The 27,583-nt window shown below is 29.4% G+C and overlaps 3 protein-coding genes across 5 annotated transcripts; 2 read left to right on the forward strand and 1 right to left on the reverse strand.

Annotated features, from left to right (window-relative positions):
• Positions 1 to 122: 122 nt before the first annotated feature.
• On the reverse strand, positions 123 to 3,013 carry LOC100866083 (RING-type E3 ubiquitin-protein ligase PPIL2). Its single transcript, XM_003696562.4, has 9 exons — positions 2,577 to 3,013; positions 2,117 to 2,483; positions 1,894 to 2,059; positions 1,651 to 1,799; positions 1,409 to 1,532; positions 1,200 to 1,348; positions 976 to 1,127; positions 529 to 867; positions 123 to 450 (listed from the first exon to the last, which is right to left on the reverse strand). The coding sequence occupies exons 1-9, from the start codon at positions 2,606 to 2,608 to the stop codon at positions 363 to 365; spliced, it is 1,566 nt and encodes a 521-aa protein (XP_003696610.1). The 5' UTR covers positions 2,609 to 3,013; the 3' UTR covers positions 123 to 362.
• Positions 2,706 to 3,794, forward strand: mRpL11 (mitochondrial ribosomal protein L11). Its single transcript, XM_003696563.4, has 3 exons — positions 2,706 to 3,038; positions 3,215 to 3,404; positions 3,465 to 3,794. The coding sequence occupies exons 1-3, from the start codon at positions 2,901 to 2,903 to the stop codon at positions 3,725 to 3,727; spliced, it is 591 nt and encodes a 196-aa protein (XP_003696611.3). The 5' UTR covers positions 2,706 to 2,900; the 3' UTR covers positions 3,728 to 3,794.
• Positions 3,795 to 4,176: 382 nt separating this feature from the next.
• On the forward strand, positions 4,177 to 26,752 carry Bruce (BIR repeat containing ubiquitin-conjugating enzyme). Of its 3 annotated transcripts, none has more exons than XM_031918460.2 (51): positions 4,177 to 4,481; positions 5,103 to 5,422; positions 5,505 to 5,749; positions 5,835 to 6,174; positions 6,245 to 7,742; positions 7,810 to 7,984; positions 8,079 to 8,297; positions 8,419 to 8,842; positions 8,919 to 9,042; positions 9,129 to 9,279; positions 9,403 to 9,627; positions 9,708 to 9,962; positions 10,050 to 10,323; positions 10,423 to 10,584; positions 10,928 to 11,233; positions 12,117 to 12,413; positions 12,524 to 12,738; positions 12,873 to 13,029; positions 13,107 to 13,298; positions 13,378 to 13,592; positions 13,679 to 13,932; positions 14,054 to 14,226; positions 14,301 to 14,491; positions 14,564 to 14,708; positions 14,995 to 15,151; positions 15,246 to 15,618; positions 15,714 to 15,837; positions 15,938 to 16,102; positions 16,306 to 16,469; positions 16,555 to 16,792; positions 16,864 to 17,164; positions 17,246 to 17,421; positions 17,503 to 17,704; positions 17,772 to 17,999; positions 18,103 to 18,627; positions 18,710 to 18,980; positions 19,074 to 19,333; positions 19,428 to 19,710; positions 19,803 to 20,188; positions 20,275 to 20,418; positions 20,490 to 20,667; positions 20,742 to 20,887; positions 20,972 to 21,214; positions 21,287 to 21,505; positions 21,592 to 21,816; positions 21,888 to 23,219; positions 23,297 to 23,517; positions 23,611 to 23,850; positions 23,925 to 24,113; positions 24,205 to 24,339; positions 24,435 to 26,752. In XM_031918460.2, exons 1-51 carry the CDS (start codon positions 4,295 to 4,297, stop codon positions 24,720 to 24,722), a joined length of 14,157 nt encoding a protein of 4,718 aa, XP_031774320.2. In that variant the 5' UTR covers positions 4,177 to 4,294; the 3' UTR covers positions 24,723 to 26,752. The 3 variants fall into 3 exon arrangements, with proteins under 3 accessions (XP_031774320.2, XP_086761233.1, XP_086761234.1); XM_086905107.1 differs by having other exon boundaries at positions 21,595 to 21,816; XM_086905108.1 differs by lacking the exon at positions 10,928 to 11,233.
• The last annotated feature ends 831 nt before the right edge of the window (positions 26,753 to 27,583 follow it).

Genomic DNA, 27,583 nt, shown 5'->3' on the forward strand with positions numbered 1-27,583 from the left:
TTAAATTCCTACTTAATCCAAATAATATATTTATATTATTATATTTATATTTAATTTTTATTTATTTTATTTTTATCTAATATTTATCTAATTTACTATTTGTAATATTAATGAAAAAAATATTTGTTTTATTTTTTATTTATTTTTTATTTGTTATAATACATTTATTTATATATTGTTATTTCTTTTGATAAATTACAATAAAAATAATAAAATGCATAAACGATAATTCGTTTCTACATAAAATATAAAAATAATTTATATTTATGATATAAATTTATATAATTAAATATATTGATATTTGAAATATAAAGCTTCAGATAATTTTTATTTGTACATTTTTTTTTTAAATAATTTAATAATTACCAAGATGAAAAATCACCAAATGAGTTTGTCATTGTCTTTTTCTTTTTAATTGTAGATGGTATAGTTATTTCCTCTTTCTCTATCCTACAAGTAAATGTAATAATTAATATTTTAGAAATCTATTAATATAAATTTCATAATACATGTATAATATGACTGTACTTGTCTTCTTCCTTATTTGGTTTTATGTATTTTCCTACACCCGATCGATATATTTTTAACACATCATTTTTTTCCATTTTATTATTTGATTTATTTTTTGCAGCTTCTTGAGCCAATCGTTCAATTTCAGCAGCACGTTCAGTAGCTAATTGTTCATCTGCTTCTTGAAATGGATCAACAAATACTTGAGCTTTTTGAATTATTATATCTTCTATTGGTCTATCTTTGTTATCCACTTCAACTTTTTCAATGGCATTTAATGTTTCTAATCCACCTACTATTTTTCCAAAAACAGTATGTTTTCGATCTAAATGTCTACATGATCGAAATGTAATAAAACTGTAATTATATAAAACAAAATATATTAGATCTTAATGAAATCATGATTATAAATATATGTAAATATATATAAACATGTAACAGAAAAAAAGTAAAAAATGTTTGTACAATTGCGATCCATTTGTATTTGGTCCAGAATTTGCCATTGATAAAATTCCTCTTCCTTGATGAATTAAATTTGGCTTAAATTCATCTTCAAATGTTTTACTCCAAATTGATGTTCCTCCATTACCAGTATTTGTAGGATCACCTCCTTGTATCTAAATTAAATTGTTTTTAAATTTTTATTATTCTTATTATAAATTCTCAACCTAATATATTTATATATTTACCATGAAATTTCGTATAGATCTATGAAATTTTGTTCCATCATAATAACCATTCTGACAATGTTTTATAAAATTTTCACAAGTTTTTGGAACAAGGTCACAATGAAGTTCTAAATTTAAAGCACCAAAATTCATAACTAATCTTACATATCCTAGAAAAAAATGTTATATGAATAAATGAAATATAAATTTATATAGATGCTATTGCTTACCTTTTTTTTTAATCCTTTCATATCGTACTAAATCTTCTGCAATAACTGCTGCTTGATGTGTAGTTTCTGTTGGCATTACTGTTGATGTAAAACCAGCAGCAACTGCACCAGTAGAATAGTGTGCCTACATTTCAAATTTTTTTTTAAAATTATAAAAAAAAAAAAATAAATATATTAATAACATTAAAACATTAATGTTAATATAATGTAAAATAAAAAAAAATTAATGTTAATACACAAACCGCATTAAATTTATCTGCTTTTGGTTTAGAGATTTCTTGTTTAGTTTCAGTTTGTTTATAATTTCTATCTAATTCAGCTAATATTTCTTTAGTTTCCATAGACACAGTTTTTAATTTTGCATTTGGATTATTACGTTCCTTTATGATTTCTGTAATAATGCTTGTTTATAATATTTATATATATATAAAATTCCCATTATTAAAATCACAAATTAAAATCTATATTTTCATATAAAATATTACCTTCATCTTCAAGTTTAATATTATTTTTTATATGATGAAATGTAGATAAATTAAATTTTATGGCATTATTTGGATCTTGTATTACAATAATGTCTTTTCGTGTAAAAGGTTGATCATTTATTAAATCTTTCCAATTACGTGTCTTTATATTCAATTGTTCTATTGCCTAAAAAAAAATTAAATTAAATTATTATGAATAAATATTTTTAAATTTAATTTTTACCTCATATGAAAACACATTTCCAGTTGTCTTAATTGCTATAATATGAGAATGTTTAGTAAATAATTTAAAAAGTACTGGACAATGATATTGCCCTTCCGAATTTATATGAAAATTAAGTTTTATTAAAGTTTTTGGATCTAATGGTTTTCCTGTAACAGGATTATGTTTATACTTTTTTATATATTCTAATATTGCTTCTAATTCAAAGATGTTTCCTTGTGGATCACAATAAGGATGTTCAAAAGGCTGTAAAGTCAAACAGCAATGATTATAAGGTAAACGACGAAATGTTGTATCTTCAGTTGCTTCAGAACTTCCAGATTTTTTTCCACCATATAATGTTGTCCATTCCGTGTATGTTAAATACCTACAAAAATAATAAATATAAAAAATTATATTAGAAAATAAAAAATTTTGTATTATAACCTCATAAATCTAATAACAAAAATTAAGAACTTACATTTTATCTTTCTGATGCTGACGTTTACCCATTTCGATTGTATTATTATTTAACTCTCTTTTAAAAAAGAATTATGATAATTATTATGATAATTACATCTAATTAATTCAATATATTTCTTAATTATTTAATATTTATTTATCTTTGACATAAATTCATCACATTCATATTTATACTACATTTATAGTAAAGTTTTTTTTTAAACTTGGTAAACCTGATAAATTAACTATATACTATTTTATATATTATATTGCTTTATTTATGTTTATAAAGTTGTTTCAAGTAAATTTTAGATTTAAAATTATATGATAAAACTTTATAAAAATGTCTAGTAAGATAATTAAAAAAGGAAATGCATTGAAAAAAGTAGTGAAAAAAGTAGAACATCGTACTCCTTTGCGAGTAATTATTCCTGCAGGAATGGCAAATGCTAAACCACCTTTAGGTTCACAACTTGGACAGGTTAAAAAATCTTTTTTTATTAATTTAATAAGATGATAAATTGTTTTTGTTATAAAAACTATAGTAAATAATGCAATTGTTTTTAGTTTTATTAAGAATATATATTATTTTATATTATATTTAATAATTATATTTATTAATTTTTTATTTAATTTTTATTTAAATATTATTTTCAGAGAAATATTAATGTTGCAAATTTTTGTAAAGATTTTAATAGAAGAACTGAAAATATTAAGGAAGGTATACCTTTACCATGTCGTATCAAAGTAAAATCTGATGGAACTTATTCTTTAGTAATTCATAAACCACCAGTAACATTTTTTTTGAAACAAGCAGCTGGAATTCTAAAAGGAAGAGCAATAAAAGGTAAATTAAATATTATAAGATAAGTTTACAAATATTTATTATGTAAATTATACTCTTTAGGTGAAATAGCAGGAAAAATAACATTTAAACATCTATATGAAATTGCTTGTGTTAAGGCAGAAGACCCACCTTTAGCATTATTAAGTTTACCACAGATTTGTGAAATGATTGTTGGTATAGCTCGAACATGTGGCATTCAAATTGTACGTACATTAGATCCAGAAGAACATGTAAAATTTATGAAGCAAAGGAAAGAAAATTATATGAAATTCCGTGAAGAATTAGAGGAAGTTAAAAAATCCAAAGTACTTAGGGCACTTTAAAATATTATATTCAAAAAATTTATTATATATTATTAATAAAAGTAAGAGATAGTAAGATTTAAGTATATCATATGGCATTATGTAATTTTTCCTTCCTTGTTAAAACATAAATTTATTCTATTTAATATTTTATATAGATTTCCCACTGATAAAAATTTTATGTCATTAATCACTTATTAATAATCTTTTAAATGATTATTATGGAAGTAAACAATAGAAATTAGATAACATGCATAATAATATTTGTTTTATATTTGCTTAATAATTAAACAAATGAATTTTATAATGCATAATTCAAATAATATAAAACACTTTATTAATTTTTATTATATTCTATGTCTGTATTTTCTAAATGTATTTATATGTAATGTTGTTCGAAAATGTAAGTAACTTTCGATAATCGAAAGATATGGTATCGATATATCGTTAATGCATTAATCGTTTGGCAGTTATTAACCAACTTCATAACGATTTGCTGACGTTCTATTCAAAGATGGCGGTGATAAGTACGCCATGTTTTTTGTGATGTTCGCGCATTAGGCAAATTTTTTGAGAATTGTAATCTATATGAGCAAAATGGCTGATGATGATCCGTGGTTATTAAAGGAAGACGGTTACTTAAATGTGGATATTGAATGTAAAAGTATAATCTATCATGCTAATCTAAATGTGTTACTAATTACCACTGGCAGTGCGCAAGTATATGTATTTGATGTCAACTCAGGAGTAATTTTGCAAAAAAGTTCTTTATCTGGTAAGCATTTTTATTTATTTATTCTTTATAAAGAAGTATTTAATATTGATAACAAATCATTTTATTGTAAATCGTTTAGATAATTTATTTGTAATGTTTAATCATACCTCATGGTCAAGGTCGTATACATGTACAAAACGTCAGGCGTGACTAAAGTTTTTCTAATTCTAATTACTTTAATGAAGTAATCAGTTGTTATTATTAAATGATTTTCATGATTGATTTGTTATTTTTTAATATGTTATCAAATTTTTACAATCATTTGATGATTTTACTGTTGTTTAATTTTCAATTATGTTGTTCTTGAAAAATTAATTTTGCTATTTGTTATTAAGTACATTTTATAAGAATTATCGATTTTTATAATTATAATGAATAATAATTTTTAAAAATGTAAATTTTATAAGATAATTATTATTATTTATTTTTTAATGGTATATAACTTTTTATATTTTTATTATATTATTTCATTTATATTATTTTCATATTTTTAAAATGAATTTATTAAATTTATTGAATTTATTAAATGAATTTATTAAAAAAAACTATATTTTTTTAACTTATAATTTAATAAATTAATGTATGATTATACAGTAATGATTATACAATAATATATTTTAGGAAAATTAAATGGAAAACTTCAAGGGATATATTTATCAAATGGTGTAGATAAAATATTATATACTGATGGAAGAGGAATTGGAATACGCAGTGATTATAATGGAGTACTCTTTTTAGACACACTTTTACAAACACCTGTTTCAAGAAGTGAAGATATTATAAAATTAGAATTATTGTTTTCTGAAGCTACTTTGTTATATCAGTGTCTACGATGTGTAGAGTTACCAGGTATAGATCATGTGCAGGAAGTGAAGGAAGAATTAATAAGTAAAACTTTTGTAATAGAAGCAAATCAAAAAAAGGGAATTAAAGCTCAAAAGGTAAATATAAATATTATATTTTAAGTTATTAAATGATTTAAAATTTATATGATAATAATATAATTTATTTTCATCATAACAGTGGAATACGGTATGTTTGGAATTACCACATAGTTCTTTGAAACTTGTGTGCTCAGGATTGGTAACAGAATTGAAAAGATTAAGCCGATATATTCCAGCATTGCCAATTGCTTCTGCCATTAATGAACGACTAAATGGCCTATTGCCAGGTCTGCCATTAGAAGGAGATCCTGCTGATAAAGCATTAATGTTTAGTGAAGCTACTCGCCGAGATACTTTTTCAAAATGGCCACACATGAATTACAAGTATAATATTTAATTTTTTATTTTTTATTTTTTATTGGAATAATTAATAAATGTATTATATACATATATATATGTTGTTTTTTAGGTGGGCTTTACCAGATCAAATGGCTCAAGCTGGTTTCTATCATCAACCAAATGCAACAGGTGATGATAGAATAATGTGTTTTACATGCAATGTTTGTTTAGTTTGTTGGGAACCAACAGATGAACCTTGGTCAGAACACGAACGCCATTCTCCAGCATGTCCATTTGTTAAAGGAGAATATACGCAAAATGTTCCTTTGTCTGTCATCCTTGCTACTGCTCCTGCACGCGAGGTTGGTGATACTGTAGATGTGATTAGCACTACAAATGTCAGTGGTCTTGTAGCTACAGCTTCTAGCAGTGGTTTCATTAATGTTTGGAATGTAACAAATCAATTAAAGGTAATATATATTAATATATGTTAATTAATATTTTTCATAAAAATATTTTCATGTCATGTATTTCTCACAGAGGGAGGTATCATTTTATGTAGCTCCTATAGATCAAGAAATAAATAATAAGGACTCTATTCAATTTGGTTCTACAAGAAATTTGTCATCATATTTAAGGACACTTAATTCCGAAACAGATCCTCTTTCTGATTATAAGCATCCAGGTTCTCATAAAGTACAGGTCACAGCATTGTCTATAGTAGGATCTCCCAAGTCTCAAAACAGTGAAACAAAAACATCTGGTTCTACGCTTTTACCTGTAGAGACATCGGACTCTAAAATCAGGCCATGTGTAGTGTGTGCTGTTACTGTGACAGTTAGTAATCCATCGCAATTAAGGACTTTAGAAAATGTGTGGGCTGCTTCAACAGATTTAGCTTCATCATCATCTCTTGTTCGTGCAATGAACAGTGTAAATAGTGCTGCCAGTGATACTTTAGATATAATGAAAGTAGCAGGTGATAAATACACACCATCAAGATTGCACTATTTAGTATTTTATGACTTTCACCACAAAACTGCAACAACACAACAAATTAAAGAAGATAATACTAAGGAGTCTAAGGCTAAAAAAACATTATCTGGAACAGGCACTAGTGCTAGCTCAAATGGAGAACGTCAAGAAAATTTATATCAAGAATTCTTGGTTGGTAAATTTTTTTATGAAGTTCCAGTAATAGAAGATGTAGATTCTGATGTAGTTGGTCCACATTTTGATGGTATTTTTCCAACATCTGCCCTTACTGCATCATCTTCCAATGGGATCTATTCAAATCCAATTGGTATCACAGTACCTCCAACATCAAGTTCATTTGATGCCAATTTTAATCCTATTAATGGTCCAGAACATTTTGCATCAACATCTGATTTAACAACAGCCAACAAAAAAAGTTTGGATATCATGAAAATAACAAAGACTGAACCAATTGTTGTAAAGACTTTATCTATTGAAGCTCCTGATTTTGTTAAAATTACACATATTGAATCATCTAAAGATGGAAGACATTTATATGTTGCTATGTGTCCTACAACAGATAACACAGATTCGTTAATTTCAAATAATAATCAAATGGATATTGATGAAGATAGTGAATTTTTCCCACAGAAAGGTTATGTGTATTGGGACCATAATGATACACAATCTGATAGACTAATAAATGGTAAAATACATGATGACATAAATAATATAAATACTATACTACTTGTATATGCTTTGGATTTTTCGGGACAAGTAGTAAAGATATTTTCTGAACCAGTAGCAAAACGAGAGTTATCTGCAGATGAAGCTCCTGTTGAACATGTGTTTTTACCTCTTCAAGAGAAAAATAAATGTACATTATCTGGTGAAAATTTTAGTACAAGTTCTACTACTAATTCAAATGTATCAGAACCTGTAGGACAAGTAGCTCTAATATGCAGAGATGGTGTTATCAGAGTATTAAATTTAAATTCATTGAAAACTATTACTGAGGCAAGAATAGAAGGGAAAAAGTTTGTTTCTGCAGCCTATTGTAATAGTAAGTTTTGATATTTATTTATTTTTTTATTAATATTTCTCATATTTGCACAATTTGATTTTTTCAGGTTTAGAAAGATTGTGTGCATGTACAAGCGATGGTGCACTTCATTTTTTTATTACTACAGATGAAGAAGATTCTATAGAAGATAAGGAGGATATTGAGGATATTAATATGATGACAAATGAAGAAAATAGTAATAAAACTATAATTCCTAGCACATCAACATCATCTAATTTTCAGTAAGATTAAAAATAAAATTAAAATAATAAAATAAATAAGACATTTAAAATAATATTTTAAAAGTTAATATATTTAATATATATATTTTTATAGAGATCAGTTAATTGCGCACAAATTAAATTTCTCACATTCGGATTTATGTGCTTTATATGAATTGACACGGTTTGATCATCATTCTCCTGCATATGGTGCTACTGTTCCTCCTTGTTGGAATGAAATGATGCAAGCTCAAAGACAACGTCGTCATCCTCAACATTTTCATCAATCAGAAGGTCAGCATCATACAAGAACATGGCGTTTACATAATGAACGGTATGTATGAATACTTTAGAAAATATAATTTTATGATATATTATTATATATATTATATATATTATGTATGATATTTTGTTCTACTTAATTTATGAAAGCTTATTTCTTTTATAAAATATAGAAATACTTGGGATGAACATATATTTGAATTAACTCTTCCTCGAAGTGCAGCAGGACATATTGGCCATGTAGATGTACGATATAGTTTGCATTCAGTTTGTCAAGAACTACCTTCGATTCAAATTACTTTACTAAAACAAAATATCAAAAGAATTGGTCATCATGAGCCTTTGTTAACTCCTGTGGATGAAAGAATAGATTTTAATATAAGTAATGAGCAAAAGGGAGAAAATCCTGTGATCACAGAAGAATTTCAAAGGCAACATAATACGGAAATTTTATGTGGACCGATTGATCTACATCGAAGTTTAGATTTATCTTGGCGTGCTGGTTGTGTTACATTAACTAGTCCAAAATTATTTCGATCTAAAGCCAGAACGCTTCTTGTTCATATTAAGGCTCTAATTGATCCTACAAAAGATAACGTGAGTATTTAGTCAGAATATATTTCGAAGTAGTTAAATATAATATATATGATAAATATTATTTTGTTATTTTTAGACAACAACAAAATCAAAAACAAATTCATCAGACAACAAACCTCCTACATCGAAAAAATTAAGAATAGTTGAAGTACGTCGATTCGTAGAAGGTGCAAGTAGTAAGAAATTAGATGGTTACATCGGTAAATACGATTTTAAATTCAATATTATTATATATAATTTACATTTCACATAATTTAATTCATTTTTTTTTCAATACTTATTTAAGGTTGTGATTGTATTTATGAGGTATCAATTACCGTTCGAACGGTGTATCCTACTAATATACCAAATGAAAGAGCGCAACGATGCGCCATGTTAGAATCTAAAAATTGTTTTGAAAATTTATTAAATGTAGCTTGTTTGGAGACACCTGAAAAGTAAGAATATTTTATAAAAATTAAAAATTATTAAATTATAATTTTATTATATCAATATTTATTATATTATTTTTTATGCAAAATATATATGTATATCTATTATAATATATTTAAATATTATAGGTCTCCCATTGTACAATCACTTGCATTAGATATTCTTGTATGGATAGCTTCTATTAGATTAACGAGGTTGCGTAACTATCAAAATAATACTGAAATAAAAGCTTTTCAATTGGAAACAATTCGTTTGGTACAAGCACGATTATCTAATTTATTAAGAACTTGTCTTTTGCATGCTGGTCGAAGTATAGCGCACAAGTGTATAAAATTAATTATGCTTTGTAATATGTAAGTTAATAATATTTGATTAAATGATATATATTTGAATGAAATATATTTTATTCTATAATATTATAAACTATTTTCAGTGGTTTTTACAATTTGGAAGATCCTCCATCTCAATCTTTTGATGAAGCTTTAGTATCTGTTTTAGTAACATTATTACCCTCGATAGTAGAGGTTGAATGGGCTGGTTCATTGCGTTGGTTACAATTATTAATTAATAGAACTTTGTTACGAGATAGAAATCACAGTATTGCTCAACAATGTATTTCTCTAATACAACAAATAGCTGCTGAAATATCAAATCGTGTAAATCCATATCATTTATTACTAGCAACAAGGTATAATTTAATTTATGATTATAATTTATCTTAATACAAGTTGTTAATATAACATTAATAAAAAAAAGAGTTTTCAATTTTTTATAGATTTGGTCTATATAATTCTCCATTTGAGACCGAATTATTCGACTTGGAATCGCCGATGCCTCCTAAATATAGTCCAATACCACCTACATATGTGTCAGCAGTAGCTAATGAACAGACGGGACCGTCAACTGCTTCATCAAGTTCTATGTATTCTCAGGATGCTATTGATTTGAGGGACCTACTTACACTGCCTACACATCCAACTAGTGAACTTGTGGTGTCTAGCAAATTGAAGGCTTTATGTGCTAATCACAATATGAAGGGACTTTTAGAGGTAATTTATTAATATTATGAAATCATAACAAAATAAATATAGGAAAATAAAAAAAAATTTTGGATATTATAAAAATGGATAAAAATTGTAAACATCCAGGTTGAACCCCTTCATTTTACTTGTCTTGCTGCTTCTGATGGTACCAAAATGGAAAAGATTGATCCATGTATGAATACAAATAATATTGGAGCTCCTCTTTATGATAGTACAGCTACAAACAACAACGGTGTACCTGATATCAAAACCATTCATCATACTTATGTAAGTTATTCCAAAATTATTTTTTTTTACAAACAGTTCTTAAATCCTTTCTGTTTTCCTTTTTCTATACTCTAAATCTAACGATTTCATGGAGCATGCTACTATTTTAAATTTGATATAAATGTTATAATATTGTTATAATATCATTATAATATCATATCGGTAAAACAAACAACAAAACATCATGGTAAAATAGAACAGGCAGTTCAACAATTTCCGTTTTTTAATTAGGACAGTTGACATTATTACAATTATTTAGCGTTGAATGTAAAAACATAAATGGTATAGATGTTTTTTCAAGTAGAGGAAATATAATCCAAATAGAAATCATTGTACATTATAGAACTTGGATGCTGGATCGCTAGGAGCAGATATTCAGGCTAAGCCAACACCTATGTTAAGCGATCTACTTAGTCTATGTACAGGAAGAATGTTAAAGAAGCCAGCTCCACAACTGATATTCACACCTGATGATCAATCAGACTGTGATGAAGCTAATGATATGCCTATCAACAATCAGACATGGCATAATACACAAAATGATATGCCTACTTCACGTATATTAAGTTCTACTGTAACAAAAGAAAAGTCGTCCGTACAAAATATCAATACTACTGTAAACAAAATTGAAGACAGCAATTCTAAAAAGGTAGATTATATAGATGAGAAATTGCACTTTTTTCTTTCTGTTTCTCAATTTGATAATTTCTTGTCATTATCATAAATTTTTAGCTTTATTAATATGCTGTTTTTATAATTGAGTTTATGTAATTTCATTGATTTTGCACAAAGCTAGATACATAAATTGCAAATTGCATGACAGCTTTAGGATACTATATATTCAAAATCAATATTACATTGATATTATTTTCTCATATTATACATCTTACCATTTAAATTATCCACGAGATTTATAAAATATAAATGTAATAAGAACATCTAGTTACATAGATTTTATATTGAATGATTTATTTTGAATTCAACGCACGAATAAATTTTAATGATATGAAATTGCCTAGATCTACTTCCATGATTTAATTTTGCAAGTATAATATCATTTTCTCAATTTTATTTCATATATCACAATAGATTCGTTTATGTAAATGGAATATGTAGATTTTATTCCTATTTAATGCTTCTAATATTATATATATAAATATAATATATATATATATATATATATGTGATGTATAGTTACACTTTTGAAATTTTGGGTAACAGTTTTAGAAATAAATTTATAGAAAAATTATTTCTGTTTTGAAATTATTATTGAAAAATATAAATGAATTATATTCAATATGTATATAGTTATAGAAAATATACAATAATAGAAAAAGGACTGATTATCCAAATTTCTAATTCTTAGAAATATTTAATCTTAATGTATTATAGAATAAAATAATTTATGCATCTTCATGTATTTGTTTGAATGACTATAATTTATTACATAACAAAATAGAAATGAAATAGATACTTAATAATTGCTAAAATATGTACTATTAGAAGATTATATATGCTATTTAATATTACAGCGAAAAGAAGTTACATTTCCATGGGCAAGATTATTGTGTTGGCCACCTCAGCAGGCATTGGTAGTTGATAGAATGCATTCTGGTGCACGTCGTTTTGTTATTCTCGATTTTGGATCACCTGTATTGCTTACGGATTTGATTATTCCTTGCTGCAGTGATTTAGCATCATTATCTATAGATATATGGACAAAAAAAGAAGAAGTTGATGGTACACGACTTATTGTTGCTGGTGATATTGGAAATAGATCTTTAGTTGTATGTGATCTTCAGCCACCACCAGTTTGTAGATATCTAAAGGTATTTATAATAATAATACTTCTTATAATAAATTATAATAAAATTTATTTATTTTATTTAACTATATTTATTTATCTATTTATATGATAATAAAAAACTGTTATTTTTAGATTATAATCATAGGTCGCTATGGAATGTCTCCTACTATGTGTAAAATTCCATTAGGAATTTTCTATGGACACATGATGGTTTTACCTGGAGAAGATTATGCGGAATTAAATAGTAGTTTATCAACTTGTGACAACACTTTTGATTCTAATATACAAGCTACTATTGATACACAATGTAATATTTTGTCAGCTCTTGCAGAAGATGTACAGTGCAGGTATTAACAACATGTTTATTCGAAAATATAAGTTTTATTTATTATATTTAATGTATACATTTATATTTTAATATTTTTTAATATTTTTATTAATTTATTTTTAATTATTAATTAATTTTTAATTTGTGCCGTAGATTTAGCCTAGCTACTGAAAAATTAAAAAGCCTACTGGATCCACTGTTGTGTTCAGAAACTACTAATGTTATGCATATGCAACATTATCTTTCTTTTAGTAAAATACCTAATGAAAATAAAGAACAACCATCTGCAAAAATATTGTCTACTTATCAAGTAAATAAAATAAATTAATATAAAATATAATTTTATATGTAATAATTATATATAAAAAATACATATTTATATTATAGGAATGTATAATGTTTCAACATCAATTAAATGTTGTGCGTGGTGTATGGAGACGATTGGAATCATGGAAAGGTTCTCAAACTATACCTACAATGTCTTTAACTAATGCACCTACTGATAAATTGCGAGCTTTAGGAGAAACTTTACTCGATATTCTCTTATTTGCAGTATATGAAATTGGTCCAATACCTAGTGTATGTTTATTAATTTTTATTTATTATGATTTTTATTATAATTGTTTAGATTTTTATATCTGTTTTTTTCTTTTTTTAGATACCGTTATCAATATGTGATGTTTTTACACCAACTGTTTGTGAAAAATTTTTTCATTCAATTTGTGTTGTTACACCAGCTCCGCGTTTACAGTTACAAGCTGTCGCTCTTTTAACGCGTATGGCTGGTCATCAACCTTGGTGGGGTAATTTCTTATCTAATGTTTTAGTTAATCTTTATTCTTCATCGTCTACGCACATATTTCCACAAGATAGGTACGATATACGATATAATTTTTAATTCTTTAATAAAGGTAGAAAATATTATTCATTAAAACGAATATTTCCCTTTTAATTTTTAGAGTATTTATTTTACTGACACTTCTTGGACGTAAATCGTTGATTGCTGGAGTTAATAGATCTTCCGTGATAGATGCCATGGTTCGCACATTAGGCAAATTATTAGCACCATTATCAAATCCTCAAGCATCTGATATAAATCATTTAGATATAACACTTATAGGCTGGGTATTGCTTTTTTTATCAGTATGTTTGGATACTATAGCAATTCCACCTACTTGCTTGGAAGAGAATAGTGAAAAAAATAGAGAACAAGGTACATATATATATATATTATTTATAATTTTAATTGGATATACATGTATATTTTATATATTTAATAATTTTAATATGAAGTATTATTATTTTGAATTTTATTTTAAAAATTCCTTTAAAAGGTTTATTATCTCGTTGGGAATTTATTCAAGGCGAATCTGCAATGCAAAGGAAATATGGTAACGCTAATCGTTCTCCAGCTTGTAGTTACCGTAAGAAATTACAGAAATTACATCATAAGCAACAACTTCAAGAATTAGAGCAAGCAAAAAAAGCATTTCATACATCATCACAGGTATGAAAAATATATTTATTTTATTCTTATAATAAATGAAATATAAAAATAAATAAATTACATAAATTTTGAAGGGATGGACTAATTTATCATCACATACTGCTTCATTATGCAGCAAAATGAAAGCTACATTAAAATCGCATGAGCAGTTCTTTAAAAAAACGTTAAAACAAAATTCTGCCAAGCACTTTAAAGATATCCTTGGTATTCGTAAGAATGATACACAACACAGTTCGCGCAGTTCACAATCACAAGCAAATACGAGGTTTGTGATAAAAATTTATATCACAACAATTAATTTTTAATATTTTATGACAATTTAATTATGTCATATAAGTTCTAGCAAATCAGAAGCAACAGATTTGGATATTGAATATATATCTAACTTATCACATCAACATGTTCTGCCTGTGGCACGTGGACTTATTGCTCTTATTTTATATAATTCTGCTAATGTGGATATGTTCCTATTAGCTTGCAAAGTAAGTAAATTTGATTTAAGATTATTATATGTATTTATCGACTTTTATTTCATTTCTTTTCTTTATTTTTCTTTATTTTTCTTTATTTTTGAACAAAATATAAAATTTAAAATTAGTATATATTTTATTTGCATTAAGTATTATAATTTACGATTTATATATGCTTACTATTAAAATTTATGATTAAAATATTATTAGCTTGTAGACATTTGATGATTTTTAATAAATAATAAGCTTTATGCTTTATGAAGTAATTTCTTGAATTGTTGTAATGTGTACCATATAGGTAGTCGCTAGGCTAGTGATATCTACACGTCCTGCAATTAGCTTGTGTGAACTTATGAGTGAAGAACAGCTCCTAAAATTAGTCAGATTGGCGGGTACCTCTGATGCGGCCTGGTCTTCACATGCAGTTTCGTGCCTTTTGCAGGATTTATTAGAAGGTATGAGATTCACATATTATCACATATTGTGATATTATTTATATATTTTTTCTTTCAATTTTTATTAATTATTCGTTATAATATTTAATTATAGGCGGAAAATTAACTCCAAAAACATGTTTTACTGCTGAAGGCCCTTCAGTAGTGAATTTTATACCTCTCGTTACGGAGAAAGGTCGAACACCAGAAGAAGAATATAGTGCAAGTGCTGCTGAAACAAGTAATACTGCTGTTCCACTTGGTAATGATGAAGGATTTGCTGAAGGTGAAGGAGAAGAGGATACTCAAGATAGTAGTATAATGGTGTTATCTGCAACTGCTTCAACATCAAAGTCAAATGGATTTTTACCTTCTCTTTTGGAATCTGATGATAGTGAACTTGAAGATTTCTTAGATGATATTTTAGAACGTGGTAGAAATACCTTAAAGAAAGGACATCCATTACCTAAAAATGTAGACATATCTGGGTAAATAATATATACATATAAATATAATTATATAATAAATATAAATATACATATATAATTTATGTAAAAATTAAATTATTTATAAATTTTTATAGAATTTCTTTGGCAATGGATGCAAGATTAGAATATGGAGTAGAAATGGGGATAGAATTATCATTAAGAATATTGTCTATGTTTAGCATGTATAATTTACCTTATAGTATAAGTACCACAATACATGTGAGTTAATGACTTTTATTTTTGTATTTATTACTTTCAATTAAGATAAAATGAATTTTTGAATCGAGATAAAAATTTATTTTTGATTTTTATATGAAAGGTTCCATCAGAATCAAATCGATGTCCTCAACAATCAACACCAAAAACAGAATCTAATTGGAACGAGAGAAGTCAAGATGTTTGGAATTCACCTGACACAACTTCTTCGAGTTTATTAATGTTAACGAGATGTTTTGACAAAATATTTACAGAATTATATTTACAGGTAAGTAATATCAATTAAACAATAATAAATATTTATATAATTTCCAATGACTTAAAAAATTATAATTAATAACAATAATAATAATAAATATATATAAATATATATATATAATATATACATACATATATTATACATACATACATACATACATACATATATACATACATATAATTTATATAATTTTACATATAATTTTACAACAGAGCGCGGGAACAAATTTGGAACTTATTCTTCAGCTTTGGTTAACTTTAAATTTAGATGCTTCTTCAGAACAATCTAATTGTTTAAATCAATTTGATCCTTCACTTTCACCTGTTATACCGTTGAGTTCAACAGCTATTTCAAATCTTATATCTGCATTATGTTGGTAAATATAAAATGTTTTTATATTTTTCTTTTATTAGAATAATTTTCCAATTAATAGTTTAAATAATAATAAGATCAATTTACAGGCATCCAGGTGTTTCTTTACGTGCTTGGTGTCTTGCTCTTCGATGTTTAACTTTGGCAAGTAATCAACCATTACAAACAAATCCTGCAGAGGCTGCAAATAGTCGTCAACCGTTAGATGGTCTTTTGGGTGGCATGGCCGGATGTATTGTAAAAGAACGTAATATGGGTCCTATGCTTTTGCGTTTACTTTCCGGAAGTGGATTAAATGTTAATGCTATGGATAAACAATATATAATGGTATTTTTATTAATTTTTTTAATTATTAAGTTTATAGTGTTCTATAATTTTATATTTCAATATATTTTTAGGCTGGTCCTACTGTTTGTCAAGCACTACAATATTTTCTAGTTAGATTAAAGATGAGATGCGATGTAATTATGCCTGATAGTTCTTTAGGAAATGCATTAAAAGAACTTTTATTATGGGTGATATATCAACTTGTACAACCTGGTGGTGCACTTTCTGCAAGAAGAGGGCCTTTAGACGCACAATATAAACTTATAACATCATTAACGAATTTAAATTTTGCTAATACAGATTTAGGAACTGCAATGAGTATAACAGAATGCGTCGGAGTATTAGTTTCTACATATGTTAGAGGTTCTGAAGGTAATTTCATAAATTAAAATTATAAGTGATATTATATAATTGAATTATGAATGTTTTTTGTCTATGTTTATTATTTGATAGTTGGTGCTCAATGTGGTGGAACTGGTGATTTAACAAATTCATCCAGTGGATTCGGGAGTTTATTTGCTTGTGTATTCGGTGGGCATACCAGACAAGATTATCCCACTTCATGGGATACTTTAGTTGTAGCACTTATTAAATTAGTATGTCGACTTATTCAAACACCTTTGCCAGAGGTATATATTATTTATAATATTTTATATATTTGAAATAGATATTTTAAAAATCTGTTATATTTCAATCTTTTATATTTATAGACTTGTGCATGTCGTTCTGATGGTTCAATAAGAATAGATTTTTCTGAAACAAATTTCGATACAAATACTGATATTAATGATACTCAAATGAAAGTAAATATTTCACAAACGGATGAAAGTAAAGTTGCAGAGCAACAATCTTCATCTCGCTTACAACAATGTGCATCTAACAAACCTCGTATGCGATGTGTTGCAGATACTGGTATGTATAAAAATACAGCAATTTTATTTCAATGAAATATTTACTATTGGAATATTATGATTTTCAGTTTTGCAACATGAACCTACCATGATGCGATTGTTAGGAGCTTTAGGTCATAGTACAGGTTCATCTTTAGCTATGCTCTTAGGCGAAAGTGCTGGTGCAGGAACAGCTACTGAACTTGGTGATCCTGCTTCGATACCAGATGCTACATTCCAACTTTTGACTACTCTTACTAAAAAAGCAAGCAATCGTAGTTTGGTTCTTAATCCACTTTACCAATATCTTTCGTCCTGTAAGTATTTTTATTTTCACAAAACTTTTTAATTTTTTAATTTTTAAATAATAAATAATAAATAATTAATAAATATTTTTATTTTTATTATATTATTTTATAGCATGTGAACAAAGAGAGTTAAATCGACAATTGGGTATTATGCAATTATCCGAGCCTCTTCTTTGGTATATCTTAAGAGTTTTAGATAATGAAGTATCACTGGCAATGTTCACAGCAATGGGTGGAGTAAAAGTACTTTGTGAAAATTTAGTAAAATCAAGTAATAATGGCAATGCTAACTCTGTTTCACCTGGTGTGATTGCATTGGTAATGGAACATCTTTCAAATGTTCCTAATGTACTACCAGTATCTTCTTCGAGTAGCAAAAAGTCTATAAATACACTTGAGACTTATGAAGATGGATTGTTAAATTTTGCTCCTTTGGGTATAATATCTTGGTTTAATCCTGCTGCACAACCAGCAGATGTTCTCATACAAAATTCTACACCACATAAACGGGCAAGAACAGCCGCGTGGTTATATCATTGTTATCCTGATGAAGCTTGGGTTGATCTTGCGATTACTTTACCTTGTGCTATATTATTAAGAAAAGTAGAATTGCAACCACATCTTACATCTTTAGCTAGTAAGATATAAATGTATTATCAATAATAATATACGAATAATGTATTATATTTTAATAATTTATAATATATTGCTATTTTCAGCATGCCCATCGGCTGTAGCTATAGAAGTTTCAAGAGAAAGTAATAGTCCTTTAACACCTGTTTGTCCACCAATGCCTACGGCAGGCTTGACATTTATACGTATCACTCTCTCACAACCAGAAGTGGCAACATCTGTACTTGTACGATTATATAAGCCACGTGATTCGAGAAGTATAAGTTTAAGTCAGATTAGGTTATTAGGTACTACAGCATTCGGTGAAATAAAAACGAATCATGATACAATAGACGAAGAACAACTTACTAAGACAAGGTAATTCTTTTGATATAGATTTTTGGTTGTATTTATGGAAATAATTTATGGTTTTATATGTCAAAATACAATTTTTGTAACATATATGTCTAGCTTGGGTTGGTTGCGATTATTGCATCAATGCCTATCCGTAAGCACATTAAACAGCAATCTTGCTGTTAAAGTGCTTAATTCTGCAGCTTCAGTTGAAGGATTGGTTGAGGCATGTTGTAATCTTCTGTTACTCCCAGCACCATCTCTTTTTACTCCCAATTTGGAAAGGGTACTTTTGCAATTAGGCTTACATTCTCAAGAGCTTGGACTTCGACTCATTGGTCTTTTACTTAACAACAGGTCTACCTTTTTCTTTCAAGGTATCGCTTTTCTTAAAAATCAATTTTTTTCCTTTTTTTTTGAAATAAATTTTTTCGAATTTTTTAGAAAAGTAACATTAACTTTTAATTGCAGGTGCTGTAACTACTCAAGAAACATCAACTGTTCAATTGGTTGTAGAACTACTTCAGCAATTATGTTCAATTCAAGATTCTTGTACAGAAGCTCGTATGACAGCAGTACTTTCGTGGCTTCATGCATCGGCAGTAAATGGAATTTCTCGACCCAGTAATAGTCCTAATGCTATTAATCCACCTGCTGTATATATTCATTGTGTATCTTCCATTATATGGGAAGCTCATCAACAACAAAATCTTAATTATGATTTGCAAGCTTTATTGACAGATGAACTTTTTAAGTAAGTCATATTCTGCACATATTATATAATTTCTTTTATTTGACAAAATTTTGATATATATCTTTAATATAAATTATATTATTTGAAAATAGTGCTTTATATCAATGGACTTTGATTTTGGGAACGAGTTCTGCTTTAAAACAGGCGATTGATTCTGCTCTGTGTGCATTTTGTTATGTAAGACCTACATTGTTTCCTGTGCTTCTCCAAAGAGTACGAATTTTGGTGCCCAATAAGGCTACAGATCATTCTGCATCTATATCTGATGATCGCAAGGAAAGAGAAGGACAAACGGATGATAGAAAAAGCGAATTTAACGGCGAAGAATGGTATTATCGTTATGTATTATCAGAATGTAAGCGATTAAATTTAACAGAAGGACAGTTGCTTACTGTAGCTGCAGCCGCTCGATCTCCGTCAGGTATAGAACAGTTAATTGATTCTGGACTTCCTGCTTCGTTAACAATGTTAATTACTGGTAAGATATTTTCTTGTGAAATAGTTATTTTACAATAATATATATATAAGATAATATGATAATCTAAAAGATAAACTTTTACATAGATTTTTGTAATTTGGAAAAGACACGACAAGAACAACCTCAAAGCAGGATGTCCTCAATGGATAGTTGTCAGAATAACACTTTAGAGGGTTTAACGGATAATGATAAAGCAAGTGAAATTTCCATGGATACAAATAATTATTATGGTAACTGTATTTTTAAAAAAAATTGTGATTTTTATAATCTTTATAAACAAAATTATAATAATTATTTTTAGGTGGATTATGTATGACAGAGCCAGAAAGTATAGCGATAGTATTAGAATTTTTAACACTTGTATGCTCGGAAGGTAAAATGCGTGATTGGCTTGGAAAAAAAGGATATGGATTTTGGTTACCTCTTCTTTCTCTTCTTAGTAATCGACCTGTAGAAAATCCATCTTTATCCTCTTTGAGGTAATTTTATATGAATGATTTGTTATTTATATATATATATATATAACGAATAATAGAAATTTTGTATTTTACAGATGTTCCAAAACAAGTGTTTCATATGCATCATTAGAAAGTGCAATGATTAAATTTTTATCTAGATGTTGTTGGTGTCATCTCGAAAATCAAAAGTTATTAGCCGAATTATTAACAGATGTCATTTCTCAACAACGAACGACTTCAAGTAAGACGATTTATTTTATTTCATATTATACTTTAATTAATATTATTTTCATTTAATGTACTATATAAAATATTTATTGGATAGATATACGCTATCTTCATGGAATTTCGGGTTTCACAAGGCGATTAATTTTACAATTATTATTGGAAGGTGAAAAAGTATTAGTATCCGTAACTTCCGATGCACCTATGAAAGTTTCAAATACAGCAGTCAATTATAGTATGTTGTCCATGCCACCACATCCAGCTCATCCACTTGGTCATTATCATCAATTATTGTATATGTCTACTCAATCAACTGTTGCAGATATATTACAACAAGTCTCTGGTAAATTTCTTTTTTTCATTAATAATCATATATACAATAAATTTATAATTAAATTTGAAATATTTTTAAAAGGTACTTGGCTTTTTCTATTGTTGCCAAATACATATAAAAATAATGAAACTGGAACGAACAATAATCGCTCTAGAGAACTTTGGGAATCTGGTATGGCCTTTATAGTAGATACTCTTAGTGTAGCTGCTGGAAATACAGCAAAAGACAAAAGAGCTAAAGAAGCATCTAATAGATCTCAAGCTCGTGGTCCTATTATAAGAAAATCACGTGGGAATTCTGGCAAGTTATTTATATTGTCTATATTATATATACGACTATATTATATGGGATGCAAATACAATAAAATTTATCTATTTAAAATTTAGTAGACGGAGCAGCAAGTACAAGCAAAACATCGAGTAATAATGTTCAACAGAATTCTACCAATTCTACTAATCAACAATATTTGATACATTCATCACGTCCAAATACTCCTTTACCACCACAATTGACCATTGCCCAATTGTTAGCTATAGCCGAAGATAGTGGAATATCTTTATCAGAACCTTGTTTGCATCTTATATTGCGCCAACGTAATAAAGATACAAAAGGTAAAGGTATATCGATTACGATATTTCCAATTAAAATAATATTTATGAATATTTTATTTTTTATCTTTCAGAGGATGTATCGAAACAAAATGACAGCGAGTTGTTAAATTATAGAAGTATAGAAAGTTCATTAGGCGTTTTTAGTGCCGGTGGTGGTTTAGCGGTATTAGCACGATATTTGCCGCTGGTTTATCCAGATTCTAGACCACCACCCGTCCCGTTACCCTCACCAGAAGAAACATTTAGCCACGAAGAATGGGTGAAACTAGGAATTAGCGATTATGCTATTGAAATTATAGAAGAAAGTGGAAATAATTCTTCTCCGTGTGCATCTTCACCAGCTGCTTACGTTCCGCCACATTCTCTTGCTGCTTTTGGATTGTTCCTTAGGCTTCCGGGTTACGCAGAAGTATTATTAAGAGATCGAAAACGAGCTCAGTGTTTGTTACGTCTTGCTTTAGGCGTCTCAGACGACGGTGAAGGTGGAGACGTTTTAACATCGCCGTTGGCTGCGTTACTACCAACTTTGCCATTCCAAGTTTTAAAACAATTACTTGACGCTACACCTGCGACCACCGATGATGGTCTTCTTTTGCGTAAAACGACTATTGAAGTGGGTGCTATGCTTTTATTGTTGAACTGTTTGGCGGTATTTACCCACCAAACAAATCAGAACGACAACCAGGAGCAAAAAATAACTGGGAACCAAGGTGAAGCAGGACGTAGCGATGATAATTCACATTTGTATTGGGCGAAGGGTACGGGATTTGGTACCGGCTCTACACAACAATCATGGAATGTTGAGCAAGCATTGATGCGACAGAGGTCCGAGGAAGAGCATGTTACAGTATTATTGCAAGTTTTAGCAAGTTATATTGGTTCCGGTGGACAAACGCAAAGAGAACTGCCAGCGTCTTTTCCCGATCTACTAGCCAGATCGTGTTTACTTCCAGCCTTGTCTTCATATTTAAGAAACGATTCAGTGTTAGACATGGCGAGGCACATTCCTTTGTATCGCGCTGTACTGCAATTGCTCAGAGCTATGGCACTTTCCAATCAATTAGTTCCGCTCTTGTTACCTAGAGGAAAGTCTAGTGAACCGTCCGTCGTATCGCTCCTATCTAGTATGAGGGTTTGCGTGGATACGTACGTTCACAAGATTAATCGCACTAGGACTAACAAATCGAAAACGCTATTTAAGTATCCCGATGATACCGAACAGGACGAAGGTTTAGCAACGTTGATTCCAGATATTCAAGAAAGTGCTACCATAGTGCAAAATGCTACTTCTAGATTATCAGGAATCGAAGAAGAATTACCTGGCCCTAGCCCCACGGCTCCAGAATTACCTCTACGTTCTATCGAACAACGATACATAGAAGTTATGAAAAATTTACAATTTGGTAAGAAAATAAGATATTTCTTTTTTTTTATTATCTGATAAGCATAAATGATATTATTTTATATTACGTAATTGCAGATACGTACGAAATGATTACCGAAAATCCAGAAGCTGGTGGATACAAGTTTGCTGTCTCGTATCATTTCGAATCCACTATGAGGGCAGCTGGAGAAAGAAGTCACCCTACCAGAGTCAAGAGATTAGCGCAAGAAGCTGTCACACTTTCTACAGCGTTACCCTTGTCATATAGTAGTAGCGTTTTCGTTAGATGCGACGCTGATAGATTAGACGTAATGAAGGTAATTTGTAAATAAATAATAACGAATAATAAATAAAATAAGAAAAATATCGATCGATTTTGCACACGAAATATATATATATTTTTTTTTCAGGTACTTATAACAGGGCCAGCGGAAACACCATACGCAAACGGATGCTTCGAATTTGACGTATATTTTCCTCCGGATTATCCTAATAGTCCGATGTTAATAAATCTAGAAACTACTGGTCGTCATACCGTGCGATTTAATCCAAATCTGTACAACGATGGAAAAGTCTGCTTGAGTGTATTGAATACCTGGCATGGTCGCCCTGAAGAAAAATGGAATGCCCACACTAGTAGTTTCCTTCAGGTAAAACTCTCAGGTAAACTCTGTTTAAACTCTGAAACGTTAAGTAAAAAGTTTTTGTTTTAACATTGAAACAGGTCTTAGTATCAATACAATCGCTGATCTTAGTATCAGAGCCTTATTTCAACGAACCAGGATACGAACGATCGCGAGGTACAACGAGCGGAGCTCAATCTAGTCAAGAGTATAACGCGAATATTTGTCAAGCTACTGCTAAATGGGCGATGCTTGATCAAATTCGCAATCCGTGCCCTTGTTTTAAAGAGGTAATTACATTTGATTACGTTTATAATATTGTTTACATATTGTGCGAAATATTTTGAATAATGTAATTTCCGTTTGATGATTATTTCATAGGTCATACATACTCACTTTTGGATAAAGAGACATGAAATTGTTGCACAATTAGAAAGATGGATAAGAGATATGGAATTACATGGATCAGATAGAAGATTTGGCCGTACTCTCTCTCTGAATGCATTAGCTTTAAGAGTAATTAATGAATTTACACATTTACTATTATTATTATAATTTGTTGACGTTTGATTGACTTTTTTTAAAATAATTATATTTCAATATAATTTCAGAGACATTATAGTTTGTTGAGGGAAGAATTGAGTAAATTACCAACTCCCGAAGGCTTGGAGGATTTGGTTGAACCGCTCGCATCACCAGGCTCACCGATCGAATTGTCCGGCACTCCTGGCACCCCAAATACGCCACCAGCATCGACGGTTCCTCCAACTGGCACAATTTCTACGCCAATTAATAACTCTGTTGGTTCCATGAGCAATGCAAGTGCTAGTAATCATGTACACCACGACATCGACACAGACGTTGAGATGGAGAAGATGGTTTCAAAAGTGTGTGAATAGCTAAAGAATGTTAATAGACATTGTTGGACATTTTGAAAAGTCTATATTGTTTGTGTTATGACGGACAAATAACGGACTGACCGGAAATGAAAGGAAATCCTAGTACGTGGGAAAATTTCAGTTGATTGACGGATGGTTAGATGAATGAAAGATTACTTGTATCCTTTCGTTGAACACATGACGATATCGATAAAAATGAGGATAATTCGAAAAACGGAAGAGGATGATAAACGTATGCGTGCATGTATGTGGTATGTATGAACGAGAGAAATTTGGTAAGAAAAAGGAAGAATGAGCGAGAGACGAACGGGAGATGAATCGTGTAAACAGATTAAGGAAAAATGGATACGAAGAGTGAATGCGGTCGAGTGAAAGAGACGAGGATGAATCGATAAAAAGAAAAAAAAAAAAGAAAAAAAAAAGAAAAAAAAAAGAAAAAAAAAAGAAAGCGCAAGAAATAGTCAGTGGTTAAAAATTCGGTATGAATGTGAATAACTCGTACGTAGTAGGTACTCTCTGTGGCAACTGCTATATTATATGTACGCTGCATTCTACTACTTCGTATTATCATAAGTAACAACTCTGTTATTCGATATTTATTATACGTGTTCCTCGTTTATGTAGCCGATAATTCCCTATCCTTCTCTTCCTTCTCCCATCTCCCAATAGCAATGCGACTGACTTTAAACGACACTTATTCCAACAAACGAGGCGATACTGATATAATATAACGGCGAAACAAATAATAAAAACAACGACGCGAACATTATGGAAGAACGGCTACACGAGATATACATGTATATATCGAGATATATATGTATATATATATATCGATATATTAAAACAGTCACTCGCAAATACGAATAGGACGTACTGTCTATATATTGTAATTTTGCGCGAACCAAGTTATCGCTTTTCCGTTGCAACGTTTAAAGTTTCGTTTCTCATTACCACCACCACCACCACCACCACCGCCACCACCATCTTCTCCCCTCCTTTTCACAGTAAATCGTCTCAGCCGTTTAGCTCAGTATCGCATTGCTCTCGATTTATGAGTAGAAAACAGTGCAGAAAATTGCTCCATAATGCATGATGCAGTTAGCACTTGATATGTGTGCGCAGTGTGATTTAATATTTATCGTGCCTGTATCGATTACGGTCCGCATTGTATTTTTTACGGGAAATAATAGTACGACGTGTTCGGCTTAAAAGTGAATGCATATTTTTCAACATCGAATTCCTTTTTCCACGATTTCATCGAATACCAACAACAAGGCCAGACTTTTTATCGAGTAGCCTTCACTTTTAAAAGAATTGAGATTTGCATTCGAGTGACGATATTTCTTCTCTTCCAAGCATTTCTTTCTTCTTTCTTGTTTTCTTCTTCTCTATCGTTTTCTTTCTTTCCTTTCCTTCCCTTTCTTTCTTCTTCTTCTTCTTTTTTTTTTTTTTTTTTTTCAAACATGAATCGAATCGATCGAAAGCGAAAACGAAACGAAGAAAGGATGGTACTACGAAGTCCTGTAATTCTTCATAGATAAAAGGAACAAACTATATGGAGAAACTATATAATTCGGGTAATATAATAAACCGAAATACCATTTGCATTTGATATAATTAATAATTAATAACAAAAAAACTGACGATGGCATTATCGAGGAAGCAGCAATCCCAAAGATGCGTCGCGAAAAAATTTTTAACGCGGCCACGCTCGTTGGATTCCTGCTCGTATAGTATTGTCCCGTTCTCTTATCAGCGAATAATTACGGTTAGTTGTAAAATTACTGGTCGAATTGCATCACCAGTACCGATGATCGTTCTTTCTGTAAATAATCGTCACACGAATAATTAATAATCGCATTACAAGTAAATGTTTGTAATTCCGAAGTAACTGAATAAAATGCTCCAATGTAACGTATACTATTGCATGGATTCCTAAGCAATGAACGAAACGAAACAAGATAAGAATGATGTACGTGACAGGAGAATGTGTTAATAGTTATTTATAATAAACGATTATTATCACGCCATTTTTAGTACTTGACTCACATCAGTTTGCTTAGTTTTATTTATTAATTCTCCATCGAATCTCATTTCGCACGATACGAAAATTTTCGATGATAAAATCGGAAAAGTCAAGAAATTTTCCCACCGATTCCGTCTCCAATCTCATTTTTACGCATTTTGAAAATATTAAATTTCCCGAATTTTCACGAGAATTTTTTTTTTTTTCATTCCATTAACAAGAGATCCACAATTTGCAGATTAAATTTATAAATACGAATTTTCTCGAAATATCAATTTTTCCGTTTCGATCTTTTCACGTTTACCGCCAATTTAAACAACAATTACAACAAAATAATCGTACAAACATGCGAATCATTTTTCAAAATTCATCGCACGACTTTTTTTTGAAGAAACGATATATATTGGACAGGAAAAATCCAATCGGAAGAAAGAAATGGAAACTCGAGAAAGTTGATCCAAAATTTAAGAAAAATAATTGGAAAAAGCCATCACGAAGAGAGGATAGATCCAGGGAGGAGGAGGGAAGATGCACGGTCGAGCGAGCATAGGAGGTTGGATTTGATTTATATCATAAGCTTTCTCGTTACACCGCGGTATGAAATTTCAAGCGCGGGTGCAGTTTCTATATTAAACGCAGAGTTGGCAGCAGGTGTGCGCTGCGCGCCGACACGCTCGAGTGCGTGCCGCCGGCCACGGCTACTCTCGTCACAATTAAATCGATGCAACGTTGCGCGTCATCGCGCGTCATACTTCGTTCGTACCATTTCTTCCCTCCGCTTCGTCTCTGCCGCGTCTTATCTTCGTACACGTAATGAAACGAGTGATCTTCCCTC

The sequence above is a fragment of the Apis florea genome, unplaced genomic scaffold (assembly GCF_048593485.1).
Source record: "Apis florea isolate Af1SG1 unplaced genomic scaffold, ASM4859348v1 contig_2350_pilon, whole genome shotgun sequence".
Classification (NCBI taxonomy): domain Eukaryota; kingdom Metazoa; phylum Arthropoda; class Insecta; order Hymenoptera; family Apidae; genus Apis; species Apis florea.